Source organism: Ceratotherium simum, chromosome 39 (assembly GCF_057802395.1).
Source record: "Ceratotherium simum simum isolate JZ-2026a chromosome 39, ASM5780239v1, whole genome shotgun sequence".
In the NCBI taxonomy this organism is placed as follows: domain Eukaryota; kingdom Metazoa; phylum Chordata; class Mammalia; order Perissodactyla; family Rhinocerotidae; genus Ceratotherium; species Ceratotherium simum.
Window position 1 is genome coordinate 10776565 of NC_141938.1, and position 25413 is coordinate 10801977.

At 57.2% G+C, this 25413-nt stretch overlaps 2 protein-coding genes across 2 annotated transcripts in view; one reads left to right on the top strand and one right to left on the bottom strand.

Moving 5' to 3' along the window:
- The window catches only part of FBN3 (fibrillin 3), a 111597-nt gene extending 109640 nt beyond the window's left edge, over positions 1 to 1957 (bottom strand). Inside the window, exons 1-2 of the mRNA XM_087425290.1 lie at positions 1723 to 1957; positions 799 to 1479 (exon numbers count right to left, since the gene is read on the bottom strand). Coding sequence (XP_087281416.1) covers positions 799 to 1479; positions 1723 to 1957 — 916 coding nt within the window. The remainder of the gene's footprint in view (positions 1 to 798; positions 1480 to 1722) is intronic.
- Positions 1749 to 25413, top strand: part of CERS4 (ceramide synthase 4) — a 28487-nt gene continuing 4822 nt past the window's right edge. Inside the window, exons 1-3 of the mRNA XM_004443485.3 lie at positions 1749 to 1878; positions 22490 to 22663; positions 24854 to 24971. Coding sequence (XP_004443542.1) covers positions 22491 to 22663; positions 24854 to 24971 — 291 coding nt within the window. The 5' untranslated portion in view covers positions 1749 to 1878; position 22490. The remainder of the gene's footprint in view (positions 1879 to 22489; positions 22664 to 24853; positions 24972 to 25413) is intronic.

The window sequence follows — 25413 nt, forward strand, 5'->3', positions numbered from 1 at the left end:
AGGACAGTGGCCCTGCTGTCCTCTCCACACTCACTTCTGGACCCTAACTCAGCTTAATCCCCACCCATCATCTCTCAGGGTTCAGATGCCTCCTCCTCCAGGAAGCCTGCCCTGAACACTCCGTGCTCACCAAAGGGGGGTGGGGCCAGGAGAAGGAGGGCAGGGGGCAGCCAAGAAACAGCCCAACTGGGGGTTCCTCCAGCCTCCCCACCTCTGCCCACGCAGTACCTCCCACCTGAAATCTCTCCCTGACCCTGGCCCACCCAAATCATCTTATGAGGGCCTCCCCCTCCAGTTCTCCAGGGATCTGCTGCTTCTCCCCTGGGGCCTGGACTCCTCCACTTTGACCTTGTCTCCCACTATGAATACAAATGGCTGCCATGCTCTGAGGACCGCCAGGTGCAAAGTGTCATATGGGACAGATCCTAGTCGCAAGAACTGAGAAAAGTGACTTGATGGTCTTCCTTTCCCCGTGTGCAAAGGAGCTCTTGGAGGGAGAGGGAGAGGATAGAACGGTGAATGCAGAGGGTGGGGCAGAGGTGGAGCGTGGGGCTCTGGGGAGGGGACAGGGGCCTGAGAGAGAAGGATGCATGCAACTGAAAAGAGAAAGAATACTAGTCTGGTGGAGGGAAGAGCGAGTGCAAAGAGCTGGAGGCTGAACTGGGAGGGACAGGTTCTTCCACACTTACGACAGCGGTCTGTGTCTCCCTCCCTCTCCCCACGTGTGGAAATCGAATGTCAGCTCTGTGAAACAACTCGTTTAGGGCCCCCAGCCCAGAAGGTCCCGACTTCCCCCACCGCGCCCTGGATCTGCTTCAGGGAGAGGCTTATTGTCCAAAGGTGAAGCCACTTGCCCAGATGACACGCAGTTGGCCAGCGGCTCTCGAACCCCCAACCGGCGACAGCTGTAGCCTGAGTCCCCCAGGGGCGACCCAGTGCTCAGACCGCCTCTGCTCCATCCGGGATTGTCCTCCACTCGCGGCTCGCCCAGGCTCCCTGCCCGTGCGCGCTGCTGATTCCGGGTCACTTTCGGTTCCACCCGGCGAGAGGGGGCCCAGCCTCCTCCCCCTTTGCCCTCCGCCAGGCGGGCACCGCAGTGGGACTCGGGGCTGCGCCACCACCCACGCTGGCCTATCTCCCCCGCTCTGCCGCCTGACCTCTGCACTCCACCAAATTGCAGTTTTTGCCCGGATGCCCTCCACGCCTCCCAACCTTCGGGGTGGCCTCCGGGGCTCCCAACACTGCAGTTGGCGCCTGCGCGAGCCGTGGCCCCATGAACCACGAAGTGGGCCCGCTTGGCCTGCGAGCTGGGACAGGTCCCCAGACTCGGGGGCCCGGGGGTGGCCTCTGAGGCCTGAAGCGGAGTCCGGGCCTCCCCCGCAACTCCCAGCCGTGCGCTCCAGCGGATCAGGGCGCCCCCGGGAGTGTTTGCAGAGACGCGGGGCGGAGCCGAGCCAGAATAGGGGAGCCAGGAGGGGGCTGGGGGATGCACAGCTAACAGAGGAGAAGCGGGGCCCGGCCTGGGCGCGCAGCAGAGCGTGCTGGGTTCAAAGGCGCAGGCAGGAGGCTGGGGGCTGGATCCCGGCCGAGCGCGCCTCGGGGCGGGGCGAGGCGGGGCTGGGACGCCGGGGGCGGGGCCGGGGGTCCGGGCAGCGGCCTAGTGGTGCGGAGGGGGCCTGGTCCCGCCCCGCCCCTCAGGCCCCGCCCCGCGCCCCCTCCCGCCTGCCTCCCCGGCCCGCGGCCGAGGCGGTGCCGCGAGCAGAGTCCGGCTGCCTCGTGCGCGCTGCGCGTGTCTCCTTCTCCGCCGCATCGCCCACCAGGCGGCTGTCCCCCTCCCCGCCACTGGCCTCCGGAGCGCCCCGCCGCCTGCGACCCCAGGTAAGCGAGCGCCCCGCGCCGCGAAAGCCGCCCGGAACGCCACCCTCGCGGCGAGCTCCGGCCCCGCCTCCGCGGCCATGGCGGCCCCGGCCCGGCCCCCAGACGCAGCCGCTCCGTCCCCCATCACCCGGCCCGGGACGGCCTCTCGGGGCTTCCCATCTGGTCCCGGGCCCGGGCGCTTCTCCGAGAGACCCCCGCTCCGCCGGGGGCCGGGGCGCCGCTGCGAGACGCGCGGCAGGGAGTGGGGGGGAGCCTGGCACGGTGACGCGGGGGAATCCGGGTGCGTGGACGCAAGGAGCGCGCCCGGAGTGGCGGTCCGTCACCAGCGAATCCAGAGGGAGCGCCTACTGAGTGCCACCGACGTGCCAGGGCTGGGGATGCCGCCGGGCTCCTGGCCTCGGAGCCCGCAGCCTGGCCGTGTAGACGGCTCGGAACCGCGTAAACAGAGAGACAGATCATTCCAGCCCGTGCTAAGCGCGAGGAAGACAACGCATCAGAGAGATGGGGTAAGGGTCAGGAAGGGATTCTCGGAGAAGGTGTCATCCGGGCCTGAGTTGTCCAGCCAGCGAGGGCTTTTTAGGCCCCGAAAACAGCAAGACTCTGAGGCAGGGCCCAGCGTGATGTGTTTGCGAGAGCAGAAAAGAGGCCGGCGTGGGTGAAGGGCGGTGAGCGCGCATCGGAAGTGGGGAGAGGTTGGCCCGGGCCTCGAAGATGGCGAGGAGTGTGTGGATTCCATACTCAAGTCTGTGGGGACCACGGAGGCTTAGAACAAAGTGAGTGACGTGGTCTGATTGTGATCCCGCAGCTGCTGTGGGCAGAAGAGATGGGAGAAGGCTGCTGCTGGGACCCGACTGGAAGGGGTGGTGGAAAGTGAGTGAATCGGGGATCCATTTTGGCAAAAGAACGTCATTTACGTTCCCCGCCTGCTCAGAAGCGGGGCATGAAGGCAAGTGCCTGGAGGAGGTTTCTGGCATGGGCAGATAAAACTGCAGACGGGCCTTTCATTGCCCGCATGGGGAAACTGAGAGAAACAGGTCTGCCGGGTGCAGCTGCTGTGACTGAGTCTCACTAGCGAAACCTGCCACCTGATGGGGAGGCTCCTGGAGACCAGGCAGGGTCCCAGGCGGCTGAGCACAGGGCCCCCCAGGGCCATCCTGGATCTGATGCACTGGGCTGCCCGAGATAGAAATTCTGGAGTGTGGGATGGTCTTTGAAGCCCCCAGCACACTTAGCCTCAGCTCGGTCCCATTCCCGGAATGCTGCTGGGAATAAACCTGGCGCTGGTGGGGTGAGAGCCTGGAGCCTACTCAACACACCTGGGTACCGGCAGGCCCTGCCAGGCTGGAGGGAGGAGGCAGTCAGGTCCTGCCTTGCCTGCGCTCCCGGCTCACCCACTCCTGGTGGAGGTGTCTTGAGGGGGGAGGGGAGAGGCAGTGGAAATAAGCTGGGAGCCTCTTGCTTCCAGGGAAGGTTTTCCGAGCCTCAGTTTGCCCATCTGTGAAATGCGTCAGTAGTACCCATATCTGGGAGCATCCTTCAGATGTAAGGAAGCCTTGGCCAGGAAAGGGGTTGGCCAGTCCCCGTGGCAGCCTCAGGCTGAGGGGCTAGAGGAGGGCTGCAGTACTGGTGGGAGCTCAGAGCCCCGTGAGCCTCCATTTCCTGCTCTGAGAAATGGGTGCCATGCATAACTGCACCCACCTCTGGACCCAGGGCGGCTGCAGATGGGGTGAGCCAGACGTGGAAAAGGTTTGGTTGGCAGAGCACCTGACATGGGGTGATTACTCGGCGGCACAGGAGCGCCGGGGTGGCTGTGGTTGGCAGGGGGGAGTGGGCGACTCCTCCCACCACCCTCGGGGCACCCACAGGAATGCAGGCACCGTGGGACGCTGCTCTCTTATCTGGGCTCCGCAGGCTGGCCCCTTTCCAGCTGTCCGGAGGCTGCCTCTGACCTCCTCCTGCCAGTTTGAGTTCACTGCCCTCAGGCTACTGACTTCACCTTCCCCATGCTGTTTCTTCACCTGTAAAATGGGCATAATACCAGTCATCGGCTCGGAGATGAGCACAGAGCCTAGAGGCTAGTAAGCACTTGGTCAGACAGAGCATGCCTGGATGCCTCGCCGGGAGGGAGTCTGGAGGAGTGACTTTATTCAGCCTCGGGAGGGGTCTGGAAAGGCTTCTTGGAGGAGGTGACCATGGGCTGGTTCCTAAGGATGGTTAAGAGTTGGTGGGCAGAGGGACCAGAGAGCAAGATGTGGAGGGAGAGACTGCGGGGTGCACGGGAGGAGCTGGCCAGATCTGCACGGAGGCGACTGCACTGGTCCGGGTCACGAGGGGGCTGGACGGCGCGGAGGTGGGGATGCGTGGGAAGTCGGTGATCCTGGATAGATGTGAAGTGGGGGGGTGGAGTGGCCACTGAGTGGGGAGCAGGGTCGGGTGCAAGTCAGCCGTCTGTTTCCAGCGTCTGGAAATTGCTGCTGCTAGATGCCCAGGCGGAAGCAAGGTGCAGGGCGGGCTTTCGAGAAGCAAGCCTGACCTTGGGAGACATCCTCCCAGGGGGGATGGGGTGGAGAGAGGGCGAGAGGAAACCAGGAGCAGGTGGCAAGCCAGAAGCCAAGGGCGCAAGGGCTTCAGAGAGGAGGAAGAGGTCAGCCTCTCCGTGTCTCTGAATCCCCTGCTCGAATGATTCGTCCCCGTGGCAGGGGTCTTACTCTCTTGTCTGGCTGCCCTTCCCTACCATCCCCTCCCCCTGCTCCCACCCCAAGCCATTCAGAATGGGCTTTTCTTTGCCACCCTTGAATGGGCTCTTCAAACCCAGCCTGGCTCTGACCAGAGTGGCATAGAGGAGGCCTTTCTCCTCCCTCAATCTGGAGTTTATACCTTTGGTAATATGATGCTCTCGTGCCAGTTCCCTATACAGAACCAGCAGGGGCTCAGCTCTTGCCCCACGCCCTCCTGGGCTCACGAAACCGTATTTTGCCCCAGTGCCGTATTTTGCCCCAGGGTCCCACGACTGTGTATCTGAGGAGGGGTCAAGCCCCTGCCAGCCACACCCTGGAGATCCCCTCTACCCTGTGCTTGGCCCCACCTCCCTTCCACCCCTGTTGTCTGCCATTTATTGATTCAGCACATATGAAGTGCCTGAACTGGGAGGCACTGGGGACCAGCATGGACAAAAAGGAAGCTTCCCTGCTGCCCCCCACCTCATGGAGCTGATGTTCTGGGAGGAGGGGGATGAGATCTGAAGGATGAGAAAGAGCTAGCCAGGTGGACATCAGTAGCAAGAACATTCCAGGAAGAAGGACTGGCATGTGCAAAGGTCCTGGGGCAGGACCTAGCCTGCTGTTTTGGAAGTATAGCAAGGAGGCCGGTGTGGCTGGAGCAGAGTGAGCCAGGGGGAGAGTGGGGAGAAGGGTAGATGGAGAGACTGAGGGTCCTCAGTGCCCCCCATTCCAACAACAGCAGACCCTGGGAGGGTCCTGGCTGGAGGGCTGAGAGGTTGTTGGGCCCTGCTGCTCTGCGGTTTGTAGGGGTTGCTTCGGTCCTTTGTCCTCTGTGCAGTGGGCATTCTGCCTTTGAGTCCTGGAACCCTGAAGGCGGAGGGGGCTGGCAGGAGGAGGGAGGCGATGGGCAAGGCCTCGCCCCTCCCCCCTGCACGTGGTGGGGCTCAGCTGACCTAGAGACGCCCCAGAGGGAGTGGGGGGCAGTAGCCAGGGGAGAGGGCACTGGTGGGGGGTATGGAGGTGGAGGACATGAGGACTACTGGGTGGGCAGGCCAGGCAGGGCAGAGAGTTGGGTTTGGGGGCAGGATGTTCTCAGAGGTGACAGGAGCCCTCAGGGATGCAGGGATGGCGGCAGCGGCCTGGCTGGGCCTCAAGGACAAGCAGCAAACACAAGAGCAGATGTGTTTTGAGGATGGCCCCACCACCAGCCTGCTGTCACTCCCTTTCCAGGTGGAGGAGAAAGGACTCGCGCCCCCCCACTCTGTCCCCTACGTGGGCAAGGGCCTGGTCGCCTGGACTTGGTCACCCTTCCTGCCCCCACTGCTGGCGTGCCCCAAACCCCTCCGGCTTCAGAGGCTTCACTGAGGGGGTTCAGACAGCGGACCCTGGAACCTAGTTCGGAGGTTCGGCTGAGCCAGGACACCGCGACCGGGACAAATCGGGGATGGGTGTGCCTTAAGGCAGCTCCCCGTGGTCCTGGCTCAGCTATGACAGTGATCCTGGCAGGCGCGATGCGGCCACAGCTGGAGCAAGAGAGTCGGGCTAAACCGTGAGAGAGCAGGGGACAAAGACAGTGACAGGAGGGGAGGGCAGGCAGGATGAGTTCTGGGAATGCCTGCCTCTGTGTCTCTTTTCTCCATCTGAGATGTTGGTTAGGGCAGGTCTAGATAAGGCTGTCACCTCCCTGCCTTCACCTCTTCCCACTCTCCCCTCTGTTCCAGCCCCAACTATGCCTCGAATCCACCGCGCATGGCCCTGCCTCAGGGCCTTTGCACGGCTGTTCTTGCTGGCTGGGACGCTCTGTCCTCATGGCTCCCTCCCTCACCTGCTTTGCTCGAGCATCACCTCAGGGAGGCCTTCCTGACCTCCCTGTTTACAGTTGCAGCCCCCCACTGCCCAACGCCTGATCTCTTTCCCTTGCCTTTTTTTCCTCTCCGCTACCTGACATAATGAAACGAATTAATAAAATATATGGGTTTTGCTGCCTCCCAACCTCACCCTGGCCAGAACCTCAGCTCCATGAGGGTGGGAATCTTGACCTAGTCTGTTCCCTGTGGGACCCCAGTTTGGCGCCCAGCACTTGGTATACAATAGGCACTCAATAAATGTTTATGAAATGATGACAGGCATCCCAGGGACTTCTGGCTGCAGCCTGACAGGCTGGGCCTGGATGGGGAGTGGCAGATAGGGTGCCAGGCTCTGCAGACAGGCGGGCTTAGGTTCGATCCCAGCTCTCCACTTCCTCCTTTGTGCCCACAGGTGGCTCTGTGCCTCAGTTTCCCCAGCTGCAAAATGTGGTCGCCAAAGCCCCTGGCGCTGGACTCCCTGCTGCAGCTTCCTGGGGGCCTGGCTGGAGACTGGAAGGAGTTGGGGGCCAATCAGACCCCGAGGCAGGATCCTTAGGACTTTCCACACATTCCTAGAATTTTCCAGAAATGAGCGTGAGGGGGGTTACTTTACTTCAGGTGGTCGGAGCATCTCTGAGGAGGTGACATTTGAGCTGAGCCTGAGTCGGAGCCGGTGATGGACACCCCCAGGCATGCGCTGCCCTCCCAAGGCCCCCTCTCTGCTGGGGAGACAGATGCGTCCCTGGGCAGTTACAAGGCAGAATAACCTGAGCGCAGCAGAGGACCCCCAGGCCCCCGCTCCAGCCTGGGAGTCCTGGAGGGCTTCCTGGAAGCAGCCACAGGCAAGCTGCTGATGTGGCGGGTTAGGAGGATGGTGAACAGTGACCAGGCGGAGGGAACGGCCCGGACAGAGGCCTGGCACCTGGGTATCGCGTTAGAGCGCTGTGTCTGAGATTTGAGGGGCTGAGAACCACGGAGTCTGGGTGGCTGCAGGGGGTCAGCACAGGGAAGGGGCGGTGGGCGGGGCGGACCACAGAGGCCTCCTAGGAGATGAATGTGCCGCCTGGAGGGTGGGGAGCCCCCTGGGGCTCTCAAGTGGGGGAGGGGACAGCCTTGCACCCTGAGCCCCTGGGGGGAGGGGTGGGTGGGGAAGAGCCATTGGCCCTGCGCCTTCCAGCCTCCCTCCATCCCCCGCCATCCCCCGCCACCGGCCTCTCTCCATCCCCCGCCACCGCCTCCCTGCCGCCCATCTGTGCATCGGAGAGGAGGGGCCGCCCCACAGTGGTCATCTGAGAGGAAGTGCTTCGCCTCCAGTTACACAAACATCTCCGGTCCTTAAAGGGCCCACGGACAGCCTTGGCGGCCCGACGGGGGGCCCCTCTCCGCACCACCCCATGGGGTTTGGGACCCCAGCCCAGCAGCGCCCTCCTTGAACCCAGGGGATGGCCGGCGCTCACGTGCGCCCTGCACGGGCAGAAGCGCTAGGATGGTGACTCATCTCACCGAAGACGCGGCTCGCCCCAGGCCGCCCAGCAGGAGCAGATGGGTGCAGGTGACTCTGACGTTCCAGTGCACCCCCGTTTGCCACTCACTCAGCGCCACCGGACAGGTCTGCGGGCTCAGGTTCAGGAGTGTACCAAGTCAGGGGGCACAGAGGCGGTGCCTGGGGGCGCTGAGACTCCCGGGCTCTTGAGGCCCTGCCTTCTCCCCCCTCACCACCCCTGCTACCTCTCAGAGGGCGCCTTCTCCGAGTCCCACGCCTGGAATTTGCCCAAGAAGGTTCTTCTCGTCTCCTCCCACCCCTGGGCTGTGTGCCCCCAAACTCCTGCCCAAGCAGGTCGTTCCAGATCAGGCCTGCCTGTCCCAACATACTCTACTCCCAGCCCTGTCCCAGCCCCCATCACCTCCCAGATGCCGCCACAGGTGACCTCTTAGGGAGGCACTTCCTTGTCAGTGGAGTCCCAAGGAAGGACAGCGCCCGTTCCCGGAGAGTTCTCAGAACCACCCCCTTCCAGGGACATCGAGGCCCCAGGCTCCCATGGCTGCTGCTCTGTCTTTAAGGCCCAGGTGACAGGTACTTGCCAACCTCCCGGGAACAAGCAGAGCCCAGGCCCGAGCTGGCAGCCCCGCCCGTGTCAGGGGCTGGCGAGGACTGAATGCCGTCTTGTTTCATTGTGTTTGTTTCGTGGCTGCTGTCGGCACGTGATGCGGACGCTGGCTTTCCTAGAGGGAGGGAAAGTTTCTTCTGAAAATAAATGTACTTAAGAAACAAACCAAGTGCGCCTTTTGGAGACTAGTGGGTGTACGATGCACAGGAGGGAGAGGGGCGGGGCAAAAGGGTGACCGGGCTGTGGGAAGGAGCAAAGCTGGTGCTGGGTTCTTCTCGGGGGTTCTGGGTGTCCGCAGACAGAGCTGGGGCCTCAGCTGGGCCTTTCATTCAGTCATCTGTTCTGTGGACAGCTTCTGGGCGCCTGTCAGGCGCTGGGAACATGGAGAGATCAGGCCAGTCCCCATCACTAGGCTACTGGGAAAGACACCAAAGTTGCCCTAAAAGTTCTGAGAAAGGAGGTAAGAGAGCCCATGGGAAGGGCACTTAACCCCAGTAGGGGAAACAGCACGTGCAAAGGCCCGGAGGTGCACCTGGCTGGATAGTGCAGGGTCCGTGGGAACACCTACAGGATTTAAAGCTGAGGGTCTGATTTGCACGTTAGAAGGATCATGTGGGAGGTGACAGAGGGAGGTGGCCTGGACAAAACCCTGGGGCAGGGAGACCGGGGCAGAAGTGACCACAATGATTGAGATGAGAGTCGAGGCTGCAGCAGGGGTATTCGAGCAGAGAAGGGACTTGCTTGACAATTACGAGGGAAGTGGATGTAATCGGTGAGGAAATGAGTGTCCAGGGGGTGTGCAGAGGGGTCTGGGATGACCCCCAGATTGCTGCCCCCAAAGACTGGGTGGAAGGTGGGATCTTCTCGAGGTGGGAAGCCCCGGGAAGAAGAAACCATGTGGTGGCTGGAGAGTGATTTGAGCGTGACACGTCCATGCAAGCAGTGGTCGGGTGGCGTCGCCTTAGCGGGTCTGGCATTGCGGGGAGAGACCTGGAAGGCGCAGGAATCTAGAAACCACAGCACGCATGCGCTGATCGTGCCTTCTTAGGGTCGGATATGCCACCAGGAGGTCGCAAATACATGGACAGGGAACTGGCCGCTGGGATTGGCCTGGGGTCAGGGGGTGGCCACGGGGACCCAGGCAAAGTCCGAAGTAGTGGGCTGGGGATGGAGTGAAATACAGGCATCAAGACAGCAAGTCCTGCTTTCCGAGGATGCGGGTGAGCCGAAGATCTGTGAGCCCGTGTCCTGGAAGGCCCGGGGCGAAGCTAAAGTTCCAGCCGTCTGCCAGCTGTGTGACCCCGGGAGACGAATCAGTGTCACTGAAACAGTTCATCCGTGGGAACGGTAACAGCATCTTCCTCAGAGCATGGCTGACATTTCCAACGCAGGGAGGCAGGCACGTGGGGCAGTGGGCGTCTGCAGGTAACCCCTGGCGTGGTACCAACACCCCAAGTGTGTTGGGCAATCCCTGGTAAGGGTGTGGGCGAGGCCCCCGTCCCAGAAAATAGTCTGGCTTTTGCTGCTACTTGGCCTTACCTGATCCTGCCTCCAGGAACGCCGTCACCAAGGGGTGGCAGAGGGGTCCAGCAGCCAACTGGCAGCAGAAGTAGGGCAGATGTTAGACCAGGTTGGGTGAAGGAGGGAGACCCTCGGAGTGCAGCCTGGAGCCCACAGTTCTCTGTACCCTGGAAGGTGGGTAGTGGCCAAGATCGCGGACGGGGCTGATCTTGATTGGGAAGTGGTTTCTTAAGCGGTGAGCTGGGGGACGTGGGGGCCCTTGCCAGCCAGAAATGCCCCCTCTGAGCCCCTGTCTCCTCTGCCAACCACCCCTTCAGTGGAAACCTTTTCCTTTCTCTTGCACTCATATAATTTTTGATTTAAAAAGTCACCCTTAATATATCCATACGCTGGAATATTATTCAGCCTTAAAACGAAGGGAAGTTGTGATACTTGGAACAGCATGGATGAACCCTGAGGACATGATGCTCAGGAAAATAAGCCAGTCACAAAAGGACAAATACTGTGCGATTCCACTTATAGGAGGGACCTGGAGTCATCAAATTCATAGAGACAGAAAGTAGAATGGAGATTTCGAGGGGCTGGGGGCGGGGGAATGAGGAGTTAGTGTTTAATGGGGTAGAGTTTCAGTTTTACAAGAGGAAAAGAGTTCTAGAGATGGATGGTGGGGATGGTTGCACAGCACTGTGACTATTTAATACCACCGAACTGTACACTTGAAAATGGTGGAAATGGTAAATTTTATGTGATGTGTATTTTACCGCACTTTAAGAAAAATTTTTGTCACCTTTAAACACGCTCCTTACAAAAATGAGTGAATCACAGGACAAGCTGACCAGCTGTCCCCTCCCCTCGACATCCTGATATAGGAACTCTGAGTGTGGACTGTATGTTTGCAGCCTTTTTCTGCATGTTTACATGCATATATGTAGCCATACAAAAACAGAAAATCCTTTGGTGTTTTCTCTTATTCCATCAAATATTTTTCCTATCCCACTCTCTCCTTCCTTTCTCGTTCTGGGACTCTAATTGCGTGCACGTTAGTCCTTTAGATACTGCTCCAAAGGTCACCGAGACTCTATATAATTTTTAATTGTAGTAAAATGTATACAACATAAAATTTACCGTTTTAACCATTTTTAAGTGCACAACTCAGTAGCATTCATTATGTTCACGTTGTTGTGCAACCATCACCACTATCCATTTCCAGACGCACGCTTTTATTTAATCTCAATTTTTCCTTCTCTTTTCTTTATTTTGGATATTTGCTATTATCTGTCTCTGAATTTATTCACCCTTTCTTCTGTCATCTTCAATCAACTCTCAAGCCCAGTGAATGTTTTGTTTTTTTTTTAAGATTTTTTTTATTTATTTTTATTTTTTCCCCCAAAGCCCCAGTAGATAGTTGTATGTCATAGTTGCACATCCTTCCAGTTGCTGTATGTGGGACGCGGCCTCAGCATGGCCAGAGAAGCAGTGCGTCGGTGCGCGCCTGGGATCCGAACCCGGGCCGCCAGGAGCGGAGCGCGTACACTTAACCGCTAAGCCACGGGGCCGGCCCCCCAATGAATGTTTTATTTCAAATACTGTATTTTTCAGTTTTAGAATTTCCGCTTGGTTCATTTTTATAGTTTCTGCTTCTCTGTCGAGATTTCTTGTTTGTGCATTCGTTAGGAGCTCATTTTTCTTCACATGCTTGAACAGATTTCTACTAGATGCTTCAGAGTCCTTATCTGCTCATTCCAACATCTAGGTCACCTCAGGGTCAGTCCTGATTAATTTCCTTCTTTCTTGAGTATGGGTCATGTCTTCCTGTTTCTTCGTATGTCAAGTAATTTTGGATTGTATTCTGGACATTGTGAAAGGTGTGTTGTGGATGCTCTGGCTTCTGTTGTGCTCCTCTGAAGAGCAGAGATTTTTTTTTGTTTTAATTGGGCAATTAACCTGTCTGGACTCAAGCTCTGTTTCCCTTGTGGGGGGTGACAGGTGACTTCTCTGTTTGTTTCTTTCAGCCTTAGCTGGGCTAGTTGGAGTCTGCCCTGGCACGTGCGTGGTTCAGAGGTTAGCAAGAGACTTGTGGAGTTTTTATGCAGAATTTGGAACTTCCTTTTCCTGGCTCTCTCCTTTCCTACATGTTCTGTCCCATTATTGACCTGTTGTGGTCTCTCTGAGCTCGGTTTTCCTGTTTTTCAAGCCAGTTTCTATTTCCACGAATAACGATAAAAAACGGGAAACTCACCCCGTGCTGGTCCCTTATTCCACGTACAGACTCTCCTGCAACTTCTATGTATTTCTGGTCACTCTCTAAAGCAGTATCATCCAATAGAATTTTCTGCAGTGATGGAAATGTTCCATATCTGCTCTGCCCAATATGGTAGCCGCAAGCCACATGCGTCTATTAGTATAGAAATGTTGCTGGTGCAAGTGAGGAACTGAATTTTAAATTTTATTCAATTAAATTGAAATTTCAGGTGTTTATTTATTTTTCATAGCCAGAGTTTATTGTTATCTCTGAGAGGGCTGGTCTGATGTGGCTAACCCCACCATCACCAGGAAGGAGTGAACGCTTCTGGTGGTTTTCCATTACATAAATTACGTATCAGGCCATTAGTATCTCTCTGCATTTTGCTTTCATTTTTTCTACTCAGTGATCCTCCCAAGTCAGTCAGCATAGCTTTTCCTCCTCCTCCTCAGTGCCTCTCCTTTGGCAATTTTTTAAATAAAAAAAAATTTTTTTAATTGTGATAAAATACACAAAAATTTTTTTAATTGTGGTAAAATACATATAACAAAATTGACCATCTTGAGTATTTTCAAGTGCGCAGTTCAGTATTGTTAAGTATATTCACATTGTTGTGCAACCAATCTCCAGAACCTTTTTTTTTTTTATGGTGAGGAAGACTAGCCCTGAACTAACATCTGTGCCCATCTTCCTCTACCTTATATGGGATGCCGCCATAGCATGACTTGACGAGCAGTACATTGTCTGCGCCCGAGATTCGAACCTGCGAACCCCAGGCTGTCAAAGCGGAGCACACGAACTTTACTATGCCACCAGGCTGGCCCCGCCAGAACTTTTTCATCTTCCAAAACTGAAACTCTGTCCCTATGAAACACTAACTCCTCATTCCTCCCTCTCCCCCATCCCTTGGCCCCCACCATCTACTTTCTGTCTCTAGGAATTTGATTCCTCTAGGGATCTCCTGTAAGTGGAATCCTACAATATTTGTCTTTTTTTGTCTGGCTGATTTCACTGAGCGTAATGTCCTCAAGGTTCATCCGTGTTGTGTCCTCCTCCTCCTTTTAAACTCTTATCTAATATTTCATAGTATGGAATCCTGAGGTTTCTGATCCCCAACTGTTGGACATCAAGATTGCTTCCAGTTTTCACTGGAAGGGAGAGGTGGGGAGACCCTGAAGGGGCACAAGGAAATTTTGGGCGAGTGACGGATATGTTCATTCTCTTGATTGAGGTGATGGTTTCATGGGTATGTACATGTGTCAAAATGCATCATGTCACACACTTTAAACATGTGTGGGTTCTTGAATGTCGGTGATACTTCAATAAAGCTGTGTTTGTTTGGTTGGCTTTTTAATTGTCTAGTCCAAGTGAGCTCCCCTTCCACCCCAACCTTGATCTCGTCCCTGCAACAATCAGATCCTGCTGCCCCCACCAGTCTCAGGCTGGGGATTGCTCAGTGTCCCCCCTCAAACTTCCTGAGACCTGAGATCCTCTCTTCTCCCTCAGTCTTTCTTAATAGCTTCCTGGCTGACGCCCAAACACAAACCCCCAGGAGGTGATGCTGGGGACCCTAGAGGTCCCTCCCTGGCCCTCACTGTCTAGGGGGAGATTCAGAGCCAGCTCGCTCTCTAAACTCCCTGGAGCCCAGCCAGGGTTGACAAAAGCCCCTAAGAAAGGCCCAGGGGTGGGGCTGGGATGGGGAGGGGGCTCTGCCAAGGGTGGGAAGGATAGAGAAGGCCTTTTAAGTAGGGAGTTTAATCTGGTCCAGGTCTCGAAAACCTACTAGGAACTGGGCCAGTGAAGGGGGTGGGGGCATTGCAGGGAAAAGGCACTGTCCGTGCAGAGGCCTGGGGGCTGGACCGCTGGAGGAGGCTCTTGGGAACCTTGGCACCTGGGCGTGGGGGAGTGCAGGGGCTCAGTGGGGCTCCAGAAGGAAGAGCTGGAATGCAGAGTCCAGGAGGAGGGCCCGCAGGCAGCCCCGAGGCAGAGCCGGGTGGGCAGCTGCAGAGTGACCCTTTATTTTTGGGGGTAGTTGCCAAGGGGGTGGTTCTGAGAAGGCGCTGCCAAGGGAGTGGGAGGGGCCGTGGGGGTGGGAGGGCAGGTAGTGGCGAGGGGGTGGCCAGTGGGCTGGGGACACCAGGGGACCCACCCTGGTTCATGTAGCCCCCTGAGCCTGCCGGGGGGTGTCGAAGTTAAGAAATGGTGTGCTGAGCTCCTGGCACCCTGAAAGCTTAGAGGGAGGGTGGGGTAGGAGCTTGCCCCCTGGGGAAACCTTGATAGGCAGAGGCAGGCCTGGGGAGGGTCCTGGGAACCCTGAGCCCCCTCCCCACCCCGGGGAGCATCCAGCCCTGGCTCGCTCCCTTGCTGGCTGCATCTAGTGGCTTCTTGCCTTGAGCCTCAGGCTTCCAGTTCCAAAGTGGGAGACAGTGGACCTACTTTGCAGAGATCAAGCCGACCTTGCCTGTTAAAGCTGGTGTGTTTTTTTTCTAGAAAGTTCAACCACCTGAGCTAAAGTCTTCGCATCCACCACCTGTCTGTGTGTCTGTTCTACCCACTCATTTATCTACCCAGCAAACATTTTGTTGTCACCTAAGGTTGTGCCAGGCCCTGTCTGGGGACACAGCAGTGACTAAAACAACATTCTTGCCTTCCTGAGGCTTATGCCGTGGGGTGAGGCAAACAAGTAAATAAGAAAACAGATCAAGTGGGAGAAGAGGGCTGAAGGAACGAGATGGGGTAAGGAGATGGAATAATATGGTGGTTTCTCTGGTAGTGATCTGAGAAGCCTTCTCTGAGGAGGTGACGAGTGAGCTGAGGTATGAATGATGAGATGGAGCTAGACACAGGGCTTTGTGGGGAAACAGCACATGCAAAGGCCCTGGGGCAGGAATGAGCTTGGCGAGTTGGACACAGCACATGCAAAGGCCCTGTAGCAGGAGTGAGCTGTATGAGTTGGACACAGCACATGCAAAGGCCCTGGGGCAGGAATGAGCTTGGTCTATTGGACACAGTACATGCAAAGGCCTTGAGGCAGGAATGAGCTTGGCGAGTTGGACACAGCACATGCAAAGGCCCTGGGGCAGGAATGAGCTTGGTGGATTGGACACAGCATATGCAAAGGCCCTGGGGCAGGAGTGAGCTTGGTGATTTGGAAGCCCACCAACCAGCTGTTGCAGTGAATTGAGCTGGTGGCAGATGGGGGCTGTCCCAACAGGGCCAGAGTGTGGAGGGCAGGAAGAGTGTGTCTAAATATGAGGGGCTGGGGGGAGGCAGAGCCCTGGACTTGGGGCTGTCTGTGGGGTCCTTGCAGGGAGCAGCATAGTAGTGCCTCCTGGGCTGTCTGCATCTGTGGTCATTAGCACCCCACGGGGGACCCTGCTCAGAGAAGCCCAGCATGGAAGAGCCAGGGCCATCTGGAGGGGACAGCCAGGCCTGATGCAGGGGCAGCCGTGGTTGACAAACAACCCTTGCTTAGTACATCATGTGTTCCCCGCCTAGGCCTCCAGCCACAGGAGTCAGGTGACCCCCGGCAGCGGGCCAGGCTGTGGGGCGGAGTGGGGGTGTGTGTGTATCCGCCTGTCCCCGGGCACCCAGACATCTGGAGTCTGAATTGATTTCCTTTTTTCGAGCCGGGCAATTCCTGCGTTTGCAGCTAGCTGGATCTTAAATTACACAGAACAAACCTGTGTGCACAGCCCTGCTCTGCTGGGCGATGTTGGGGCATTTGGGGGTTCAGGGGGCACTGGGATCAGGCGCACTCATTCGGACCCCTGAGGGAGGCCAGGGGTCTTCTGCTCCTCCTCCCCCTCCCCATGTCAGCGCAAAGCCCTAATCTCTCTCTCTCTCCCAATCCGGGGATATTTTTAGCTGCTAAGAAGGATTATCAGAAGCTGGCTCCCAGGTGGCAGGGGCCGGGCTGGGAGTGAGGCCAAAAAGGCTTCAAGACACAGCTGGGCTTGGAGACCCGGGGGGGGGGGGGGGGGGATGGGGATGAAGGTTCGGGCTGGTCAGGCTGGACCAGGCTCCTCGGCGTTCTCCAGATGACCCCTGGGCGGCCCTGGCGGAGCCCAGCCTGAGCTCGGCAGCTTTAAGGGGAGGCTGGCGAGGGGAGGGCGGTTTCCAGGAAGAACCACCAGAACCTGCCACAGGTTCCTTCCTTTCCAGACGGCCCCGCATCCCGCCCCTCTCCTCTCCACTGCTGACAGTAACAGTAGCTGACTTTTACTCACTGCTCACTCCACCCCAGGCTTCATTCCCAACCACCCCGTGTAGAAGGAGCTGTTATTCCCAATCTACAGATGAGGAAACTGAGGCGCAGAGAAATTTGAGCCTTGCTGCCTGGTCGCCCGGTTACAGCCGTACCTGAGCCCCTCCTGTGTGCCAGGCCCTGCCTAGATGCTCCACATGCAGGGTCATCTCTGGCCAGCTCAACCACTCAGCAAGGAGGGCACAGGTCCCGCCAACAGGTCGGGGAAGAAATTGAGGCACCCAGGCTGAGAACATTGGAGCTGGGACTCCGGCCAGTCTGCTGGACTCTGGACCCTGTTCTCTTCTCAAATCACAGTGTCTCTTCTTTATCAAGAGGGTGAGGCAGGTGGGCAAACACACAGAGTCAGGTTAGAGAGAGGGTAGGACTTCCAGGAGGAGGCATCTACAGTCAGGGTGTGTCAGTCTGAAGCCCCTTTGGAGGGCTCTCCAGTTTGGAAAGTGTATTTCTGTTCCGCTTTCTGACTTGACGGCCAAAAAGGGCTGGCTTGCTTCAGCTGAGGGGACTGGGGTTCCAGGCTGGTCGTGCTCCCTTCCTTCTCCACCCCCTCACCACCTCCAAAAAGACTGCCTGGCCAGCTCCCAATGTCACAGTGAGTGCAGCAGGGCTAGGGGAGGGTGCTTTAACTGGATCCAAGGTGGGGGCAATCAGAGGTACCTCCAAGAAGAAGTGACAACTGAACTGGGTTTTGAAGGATGCATAGGAGTTTGCCAACCAGACAAGGAAGTGGGTAAGCCCTGTTAGGGCAGAGACCTTGCCCACTTTCCCTTCATTTTGCGTCCTCAGCACCCAGCACAGGGCAGTAAATATTAGATGGGCATTCTAGGCAGAGGACAGCATTTGTAAAGGCTGGGGTGTGTGAGATCCGACTGTGCGGTGAGAGCCAAGAGTGTGAGGCTTTGAGGCTGAGGACATCCGCAGAGGCCTGAGATTACGAGATGCCATTGCTCCTGTGTGGCATCTCTCGATTTGTAAGCCCCGTGGCTGCAGTGGACCCCCATCTGGGCTCCCTTGGGTGGGGGAAGAACATGGGCTGGGGGCTGCACTTGTGGGTTCTGGCTGGCTGGGGGCTTTCCCAGGGCGCCCGGCCCGCTTCCGTCAGCACTGGGGGGTCTGTGGGATGGGCGGGAGGGCCCCTGCGGAGGAGGATGGAGATGCCCTGCGGTGGGCGTGGCTCTGGCTGGGAGGCTTGTGTGGGCGGGGCCGAGAATGCCAGGCTGGTGCCCTGGGCCTTGTGGGTCTAGACGAGCCGCTGTCCCAAACCCTTGACCACTTCTCAGGCTGCTGCCCGCTAGTGTCCCTCCCCGCCCGAGTGTCCAGTGGTGGCGGCAGCTGTGAAACATTTCGCTGATGCCTGAATGCTGGACGCCCCACCCCCACGGCGTGGTCAATGGGCTGCTCCTTCACGGCCCGCCCCCCCCCCCGGGGGGTGGAACCCGTCCATCTCCATGGATTTAAACATCAGCCAGGGACTTCTGAGCCCCCACCCTTCCAGTCCCTGCACAGAGCTCCTAAAACCCTGGGAATTTCCTAAGTGATGAGAGCTATAAAGGCGTTTTTGTTTTGTTAGTGAGGCAACTTGTGGAAAGCCCCTAGGGCATGTTAGGAGGGAGCTGGTGGCCAGGGGACCCAACCCTGTGATTAGAGGGTTGGAACATTCAGTCCCACCCCCTGACCTCCGGGGAGAGAGGAGAGGGCTGGAGGCTGAACCAATCGCCAATGGCCAGTGATTTCATCAATCACGCCTGTGTAATGAATCCTCCACAAAAATCCAGAAGGACGGTTCGGACAGCTTCCCGGTTGGTGAGCAGTGGGGGTGCGGGAGGGTGGCGATCACGGGGAGAGTGTGGACGCTCCCCGTCCTTCCCCAGACCTCGCCCTCTGTGTCTCTCCCATCTGGCTGCTCCTGAGTTACATCGTTTTATAATAAACTGATGATCCAGTAAGCGAACTGTTTCTCTGAGCTCTGAGCCGCTCTAGCAAAATAATCAAACCCAAAGAGGGGACGGTGGGAACCTCTGATCTATAGCTGGTGGGTCAGAAGCACAGGTGACATCCTGGACTTGCGACTGGCATCTGAAGTCAGGGAGCTAGTCTTGTGGGACCAAGCCCTTAACCCGTGGGATCTGACGCTCTCTCCAGGTAGCCGGAGTCAGAATTGAGTTGAACTGTAGGACACCCAGCTTGGTGGTGTGGGGGGAAAACCCACACGTCTGAGCTGGAATGAGAATCATAGACTTGTTGAATGCAAATGCTTGAATCTGTGCAGAGAAAAGGGCCCACGTCGTAGATGCAGAACTCAGTGAAGTTTCTCAACCAGAATAGCACCCAGATCAGCAGACGGAACATTCCAGCCCTTGGCAACCCATCCACCTGTCCCTAAGAGCGACCACTCTTCTGATGTCCGGCGAGGTGATGGGCGGAATAATGCCCCCTTTAAGGTGTCCTTAAAGGCTCCTCCTAATCCTGGAGCCTGGGAATATGTTACCTCATATGTTCAACTCTTGGGGGCTCTGCCTCCAAAATGTCTCTGGCACCCATCCCCTTCTCTCCACCCCACCTCATCTACACAGTCCGCAGCATCCCCTCTGGCCTCCAAAAGGCCACTCCCTGCATGGCAAGCAACACCTCTGGCTTGCCATCTCGCCTACAATAAAACCAAGGTCCACAGAGCCCCCAGACTCCATGAGTGGGAGTGTAAAATGGTACAGCCACCCTGGAAAACAGTTTCAGAGCTGCTTATGAAGTTAAACAGGCAACTGCCCTATGCCCAGCAATTCCGCTCCTCAGGACGGACCCAGGAGACATGCACGCTTCTGTTCACATGCGACTCAGCTGCGAATGTTTACACCAGCTTTGCTCATAATTACCCCAAACTGGAAGCATCCCAAGTGCCCCTCGACGGGCGAACGATAACCAACTGTGGTACAGTCCTACGGTACCTATGATCCAGTAATAAAAAGGAGACAAGAATCTCAAAAACATCCCATGAGTGAATGACGCCAGACACAAAGACGGAGTGTGTGATTCCATTTATAGGAAGTTCTAGAACAGACAAAACTACTCCATGATGGAAGAAAGATTGGAACAGAGGTTACCTTGGGACAGCAGAGATGGAGATTGACTGAGAAGGGCTGCAGGGAACTTTGTGGGGGGTTGGGAATGTTCACAGAAGGATGTTGGGTTTACAGACTTACATGTATTTGTCAAAAATCAGCGGTTAGTATGCTTGAGATGTATGCATTTTGCTCTAGTAAATTTTACCTTGGGGAAAAAAAAACAAGCAAGTATTGAGCCCTAGTTAATGATGTGCATGCTGAAATATTGAGGGCTGATGTGACTTGTCTCCTGCTCATTTTGAAATGCCTCCGAAAATGTAAGATGGACTGATGGTGGATAGAGGGGTGGAGGGGTGGGCAGATGTAGGCAGATGTGTGATGAAGCCATAGAGCAAAATGTGGTAGTGGGTAGATAGATGTTCACTGTAAGTTCTTCCAGATTTTCTGCAGGTGGGAAAATTTGCATCATAAAATGGAGAAATCATCCAAATTCCTCCCTGTGGCTCACAGGCCCTGCCCGACCTGCCCCCATCCCGTCCCTGCCCTCCTCTCCTCCCTGTGTCTCCCCCTCACTCACTCTGCTGCGGCCACACAGCCCTCCTCGCTGTTCCTTCAACACTCTGAGCTCAGTCCTGCCTCAGGGCCTTTGCACCTCCTGTGTATTTCTCTGGAAAGCCCCTCCCCACCACCACTACCCTCTTCTGCATCAACCCAGGCCCTCCTCATCTCTAGGTCTCAGTTTAGGCGATGTCTCCGTAAAGAGACCTTCCTTGGTCACTTGATTTAAAACCACGCCACCCTGTTTATTTTCGGTCAGGCCCCATCATGCTGTGTCATCTCATCTATCTGTGAATCTGGTTCCTTGTGTATTGGCTGCCTCCCCTGCTAGGCTGTGAGCTCCATGGAGACAGGATGTGTCTGCTCTGTTGCCTGCTGTGTCCCCAACACCCAGCCCCAGGCTGGCGTATACAAGTCAATCAGAGAACACTGGATGGATGGATGGATGGATGGATATGGATGGACGAATGGACAGACAGGTGAATAAATGGACTGATAGATGGACAGGTAGGTGGGTGTATGCATGGATGGATGGATGGATGGATGGATGAATGGATGGATGGATGAACAGATGAATAGATGGATGGACGGGTAGATGGATGATTGATGGGTGGGTGGATGGATGAATGGATAGATGGATGGATAAATGGATAAACAGATGAATGGATGGATGGATGGACAGATGGGTGGATAGATGGATGGGTAGGTAGATGGACAGGTGGGCAGGTGGATGGACAGATGGATGAATGGATGGATAGATGGATATGGAGGGACGAAGGGACAGACAGAGGGGTGAATGGATGGTTAGATGGAAATGTGGGTGGGTGGATGGAGGGATGGATGGATGGATGAACAGACGAATAGATGGATGGACAGGTAGATGGATGATTGATGGGTGGGTGGATGAATGAATGGATAGATAGATAGATGGACGGTTGGATAAATGGATGAACAGATGAATAGATGAATGGATGGATGGACAGGCGGGTGGATAGATGGACGGGTAGGTAGATGGACAGGTTGGCAGGCGGATGGGCAGATGGATGGATGGACGGATGGATGAACAGATGAATAGATGGGTGGACGGGTAGATGGATGATTGATGAGTGGGTGGATGCATGAATGGATAGATGGATGGATAAATGGATGAACAGATGAATGGATGGATGGATGGATGGATGGATGGATGGATGGATGGATGGATGGACAGATGGGTGGATAGATGGATGGGTAGGTAGATGGACAGGTGGGCAGGTGTATGGACAGATGGATGAATGGATGGATAGATGGATATGGATGGACGAATGGACAGACGGATGAATGGATGGGTAGATGGACACGTGGTGGGTGGATGGATGGATGGATGGATGGATGAACAGACGAATAGATGGATGGACAGGTAGACGGATGATTGATGGGTGGGTGGGTGGATGAATGAATGGATAGATAGATAGATGGACGGATGGATGGATGGATGGACAGGCGGGTGGATAGATGGACGGGTAGGTAGATGGACAGGTGGACAGGCGGATGGGCAGATGGATGGATGAACAGATGAATAGATGGGTGGACGGGTAGATGGATGATTGATGGGTGGGTGGATGCATGAATGCGTAGATGGATGGATGGATAGACAGATGGACAGATGAATGGATGGATGGACGGACGGACAGATGGACAGGTGGGCAGGCAGATGAATGGGTAGACAGACAAATGAATGGACGAACATTTCCAGTTGGGACTGGTATGGGGGTCTGGACACTTGTCTTAAGATCTCGGGAAGGGGAGAAGCTATTTGGACTCCTCAAGACAGCTGGTGGGAAGCTTTCTTGGTGGGACGCTGGCTCCCCTGGCCCGCTGCTCTGTATCCAGCAAGCTCGGGCATGCAGCAGCCTCTCCTGCCCCACCGCAGCCCGGCCTCTGGGATAGCGAGCGAGACAGCCAACAGCCATACGTCAGGGGGAGTCCGCGTTCAGAAGGATGGCTGGGGAATCAAGCCTCCCCTGACTCTGGCCGCTGTTTTCACATCTATAACGTGCAGAATAATAACTACTGTCAGGAGCTATGTTGTTAGGGGTCACTAGGAGCCAGGCTGGGCTCACAGGTGGTTATTACATCCCTGTTTGCAGATGAACTTGAGGTTCAGAGAAGTCAAGTCATTTGCCTGAGGACACAGCGCAAGTCTGTCCTTAACAGTGGCTGTAATAAACTCGAGGTTGCCAGGCGCTGGGGGGACGAGGGCAGGGTGAGCTGGCCGAGCTCTCCATTAACTGGAACCCGTGTCTACAGGATGTGGTCCAGCCTGCACGAGTGGTTCTGGCAGGACAGGTTCTGGCTGCCGCCCAACATCTCATGGGCTGAACTGGAGGACCGGGATGGCCTGGTCTACGCCCACCCCCGGGACATGCTGGCAGCCCTGCCCCTGGCGCTGGCCCTGGTTGCCGTGCGCTTCGTCTTCGAGAGGTGAGTGTCCGCCCTGCACTCGGCCCCGTCATCACTCACGTATATGGGGTGGTTGCATCCTGCATGGTTTTGTCCTCATGTGTCCCCAGGTGGGGCCTGGCCTTTGAGCCAAAGTGCTTTTCCGGCTCCGTCCTGCCCCCAGCTCTTCTGGTGTCTGGTTTATCGGAACGCTGGCTGCAGCTCAGGTCAGGGCGTGTCAGCATCTTTAGAAGACGGGTGGGGGCCGGAGGGCGTGTGCCCGCTTTGCTGACCGAGGACGGTCTGCAGAGGCTGGACACAGCCAGTAAGCGAGAAGCTCCTGCCTGCTCCCTCCCCGCTCTGTGCCCTGTGGGCAAGCCCCTGGCTCCTCCCCACCACCCCTGGCTCGGCCCCCACCACCCCTCCCTCCTGGCTCCCTCTAACACCGTCCCTCCTGCTCCCCTTGTAGCCAAGGGAAGGATCACAGGCCCCTGGCCTCCCCTTTGGGCCTCCTCCGCTCACCCCAGCCTCCCACAGCCTGGCTCCCGCCTGCCCAGGTTCCCGGTGACCTCCCAGCTGCCAAGCCCTGTGGGTTCTCAGTCATTCCTTGTGAGACCAGGGGCTGCCCCATGTTGGGTTTCCTCCTCTGTCCCTGGGCATCTATCCCTGGGGTCCCCCCCTCTGTCCCTGCTGGTCCTGCCCTTTCCCATTTGACCAGTGCTGTGGTCACAGCCCCCAGACCCACCTTGCCAGGCCCCTTCCCGCCGGCCTCCCCACTGCCCCCGTATGACTGCCCTCACACCCCCTCCAGGATCCCCCTTGATGCCTAGGGCCCCTCCCTCTGCTTACCCCTGATTTCAGGTCTGCATCTTCTTGTGACCACCTGGCCTTTGCACTTGCTGTTCTGCGGCTCCTTTAAGGCTGTAGGGAAGCCCGCCTTGCCCCTCCCCCCACAAAGCCCTTGACCCCCTCCAGCCCCCACTTAGGGTCCCCCCCTCTGTCTCATTGTGACCACAGGGACATGGGAGCCTTCTGCATCTTGCTTTGTCTCTCCCAAACAGCCTTTGAGTGCTTATTCTGTGCCAACTCTTGCTCTAAGCAGTCGAGTGTCTTAACTCACTTAGCCCTCAATGCAACCCCATGAGGTGGTGCTATTATTATCCCCATTTCACAGAAGAGGAAATGGAGGCACAGGGAGGTCCAGTGACCTGCCTGAGGTCACACAGCAGATAGGTCAGTGGGGCCTGAGGCTTTGCCCGAAGGATTCTGGGAGGCCCAATTCAGCCAGGACTTGAAGGGCCAGTCTGCTTTCCCGCAGGGGTGGGGAGGGAGCGGTGGGGAGGGAGGGGTGAGGGGGGGACTATGCCCGGGTTCACTACTGGAGCCCCAAGGGGCATTTGCATCTTTAACTGATGGTCTGGTCTGAAGTGGGGGTGTTAACACATCCCAAAAGCATCCGTTGCCCCTCCAAAGGGCAGTGGAGATGGGAGTAGCATTTCTGGGGTCAAAAGCAGGGGTTTTCCCCGTTATTAAGGGAAAGTGAATTCTGGGTTCGAATTCCGGGTCTGCCACTCACTCGCTGTGTCACCTTGGGTGCCTCTCTGACCTCTCTGAGCCTCGGTTTGCCCATCAGAACAATAGGGACGATAATAGGGTTCAGTGAGCCAGCGTATAATGTAGACTGGGACCCAGGCTTGACAGATCGTAAGTGCTCAGTAAACCCCAGTCCCCTCCCCGCCTCGTGACTGAATCTGGAATCAGTTCCTTGTTGGGCTGCTCTGAGCCTCAGTTTCCCCAAATGACAGGTGATGTTGACAGTGGATATGAAATTCCACTCCAGGGGGGCCCCTGGTGGGAGTGTGGTAACTGACCAGGGACCCGACTCCTCCAAGTGTCTGCTGGAGTGGGGGATGCTGGCAGGACCGAGGCCTGAGAGGGAGCAGACCTGCCCCTGCCCATGGGGAGCCCCCAGCCCAGTGTGGGGCAGACCAGGACCCCCAAGGAGGCAGTAGAGGAACTCTGCTGTGGGATTGGGTGAAGGTACCTGGGCACCCCAAAAGTTGGCCTTCACACCCCCGTCCTGAAGACCAGTCCAGCCCCCTGCTTATGTGGGTCCAGTGCAGCAGCAGTGGGTCCCAGGATGTGACCTGGGCTCTCGAGCCTCAGTTTCCCCAGCTGTAGCATTTACGTTCCTTCTCACCTGGACCGATGTCTCTGTCTCCCCACGCCCAGATTCATCGGCCTGCCCCTGAGCCAGTGGCTGGGGGTCCGGGATCGGGCCAGGAAGCCAGTGAAGCCCAACGCCGTGCTGGAGAAACATTTCCTCACGGAAGGGTGGAAGCCCAAGGAGGTGAGAGCCCCTCCACCCTCCAGCCCCACCAGCCTGCGTGGCCGCTGTCTGGATGGGGCCTGGGGTGGGATGTGGCCCAGCTGTTTGGGGCAGCGAAAGCCCAGGGCAGCCTCTGGCACCCCCCAGTGTCCCCACCCCGCACTCCACCGGGACCGCCATCAGCGGGCCCAGCTGCCCAATGGGCAGATCCTGGGACTGGAGGGGAGGGGAGCAGGGTTCTCTTCTGTGCAGGGGAGGAGTGGAAGGTCTGACCGTTCTGGGGCCCCCCCACCCCTGTGTTCCCACCCATGGTATGGCGGCCCGGTGGGCAGGGGCTGGGCTATGGGAGGCGCTGGGCGGGGTCCTGAAGGGGAGGGGGGAGGAGGGAGGCGGGAGGGGCAGTGGGCAGAACAGAGAGCCTGTGATCCCGCTCATCAGTCCCCCTCTGCAGGCAGGGGTGGGG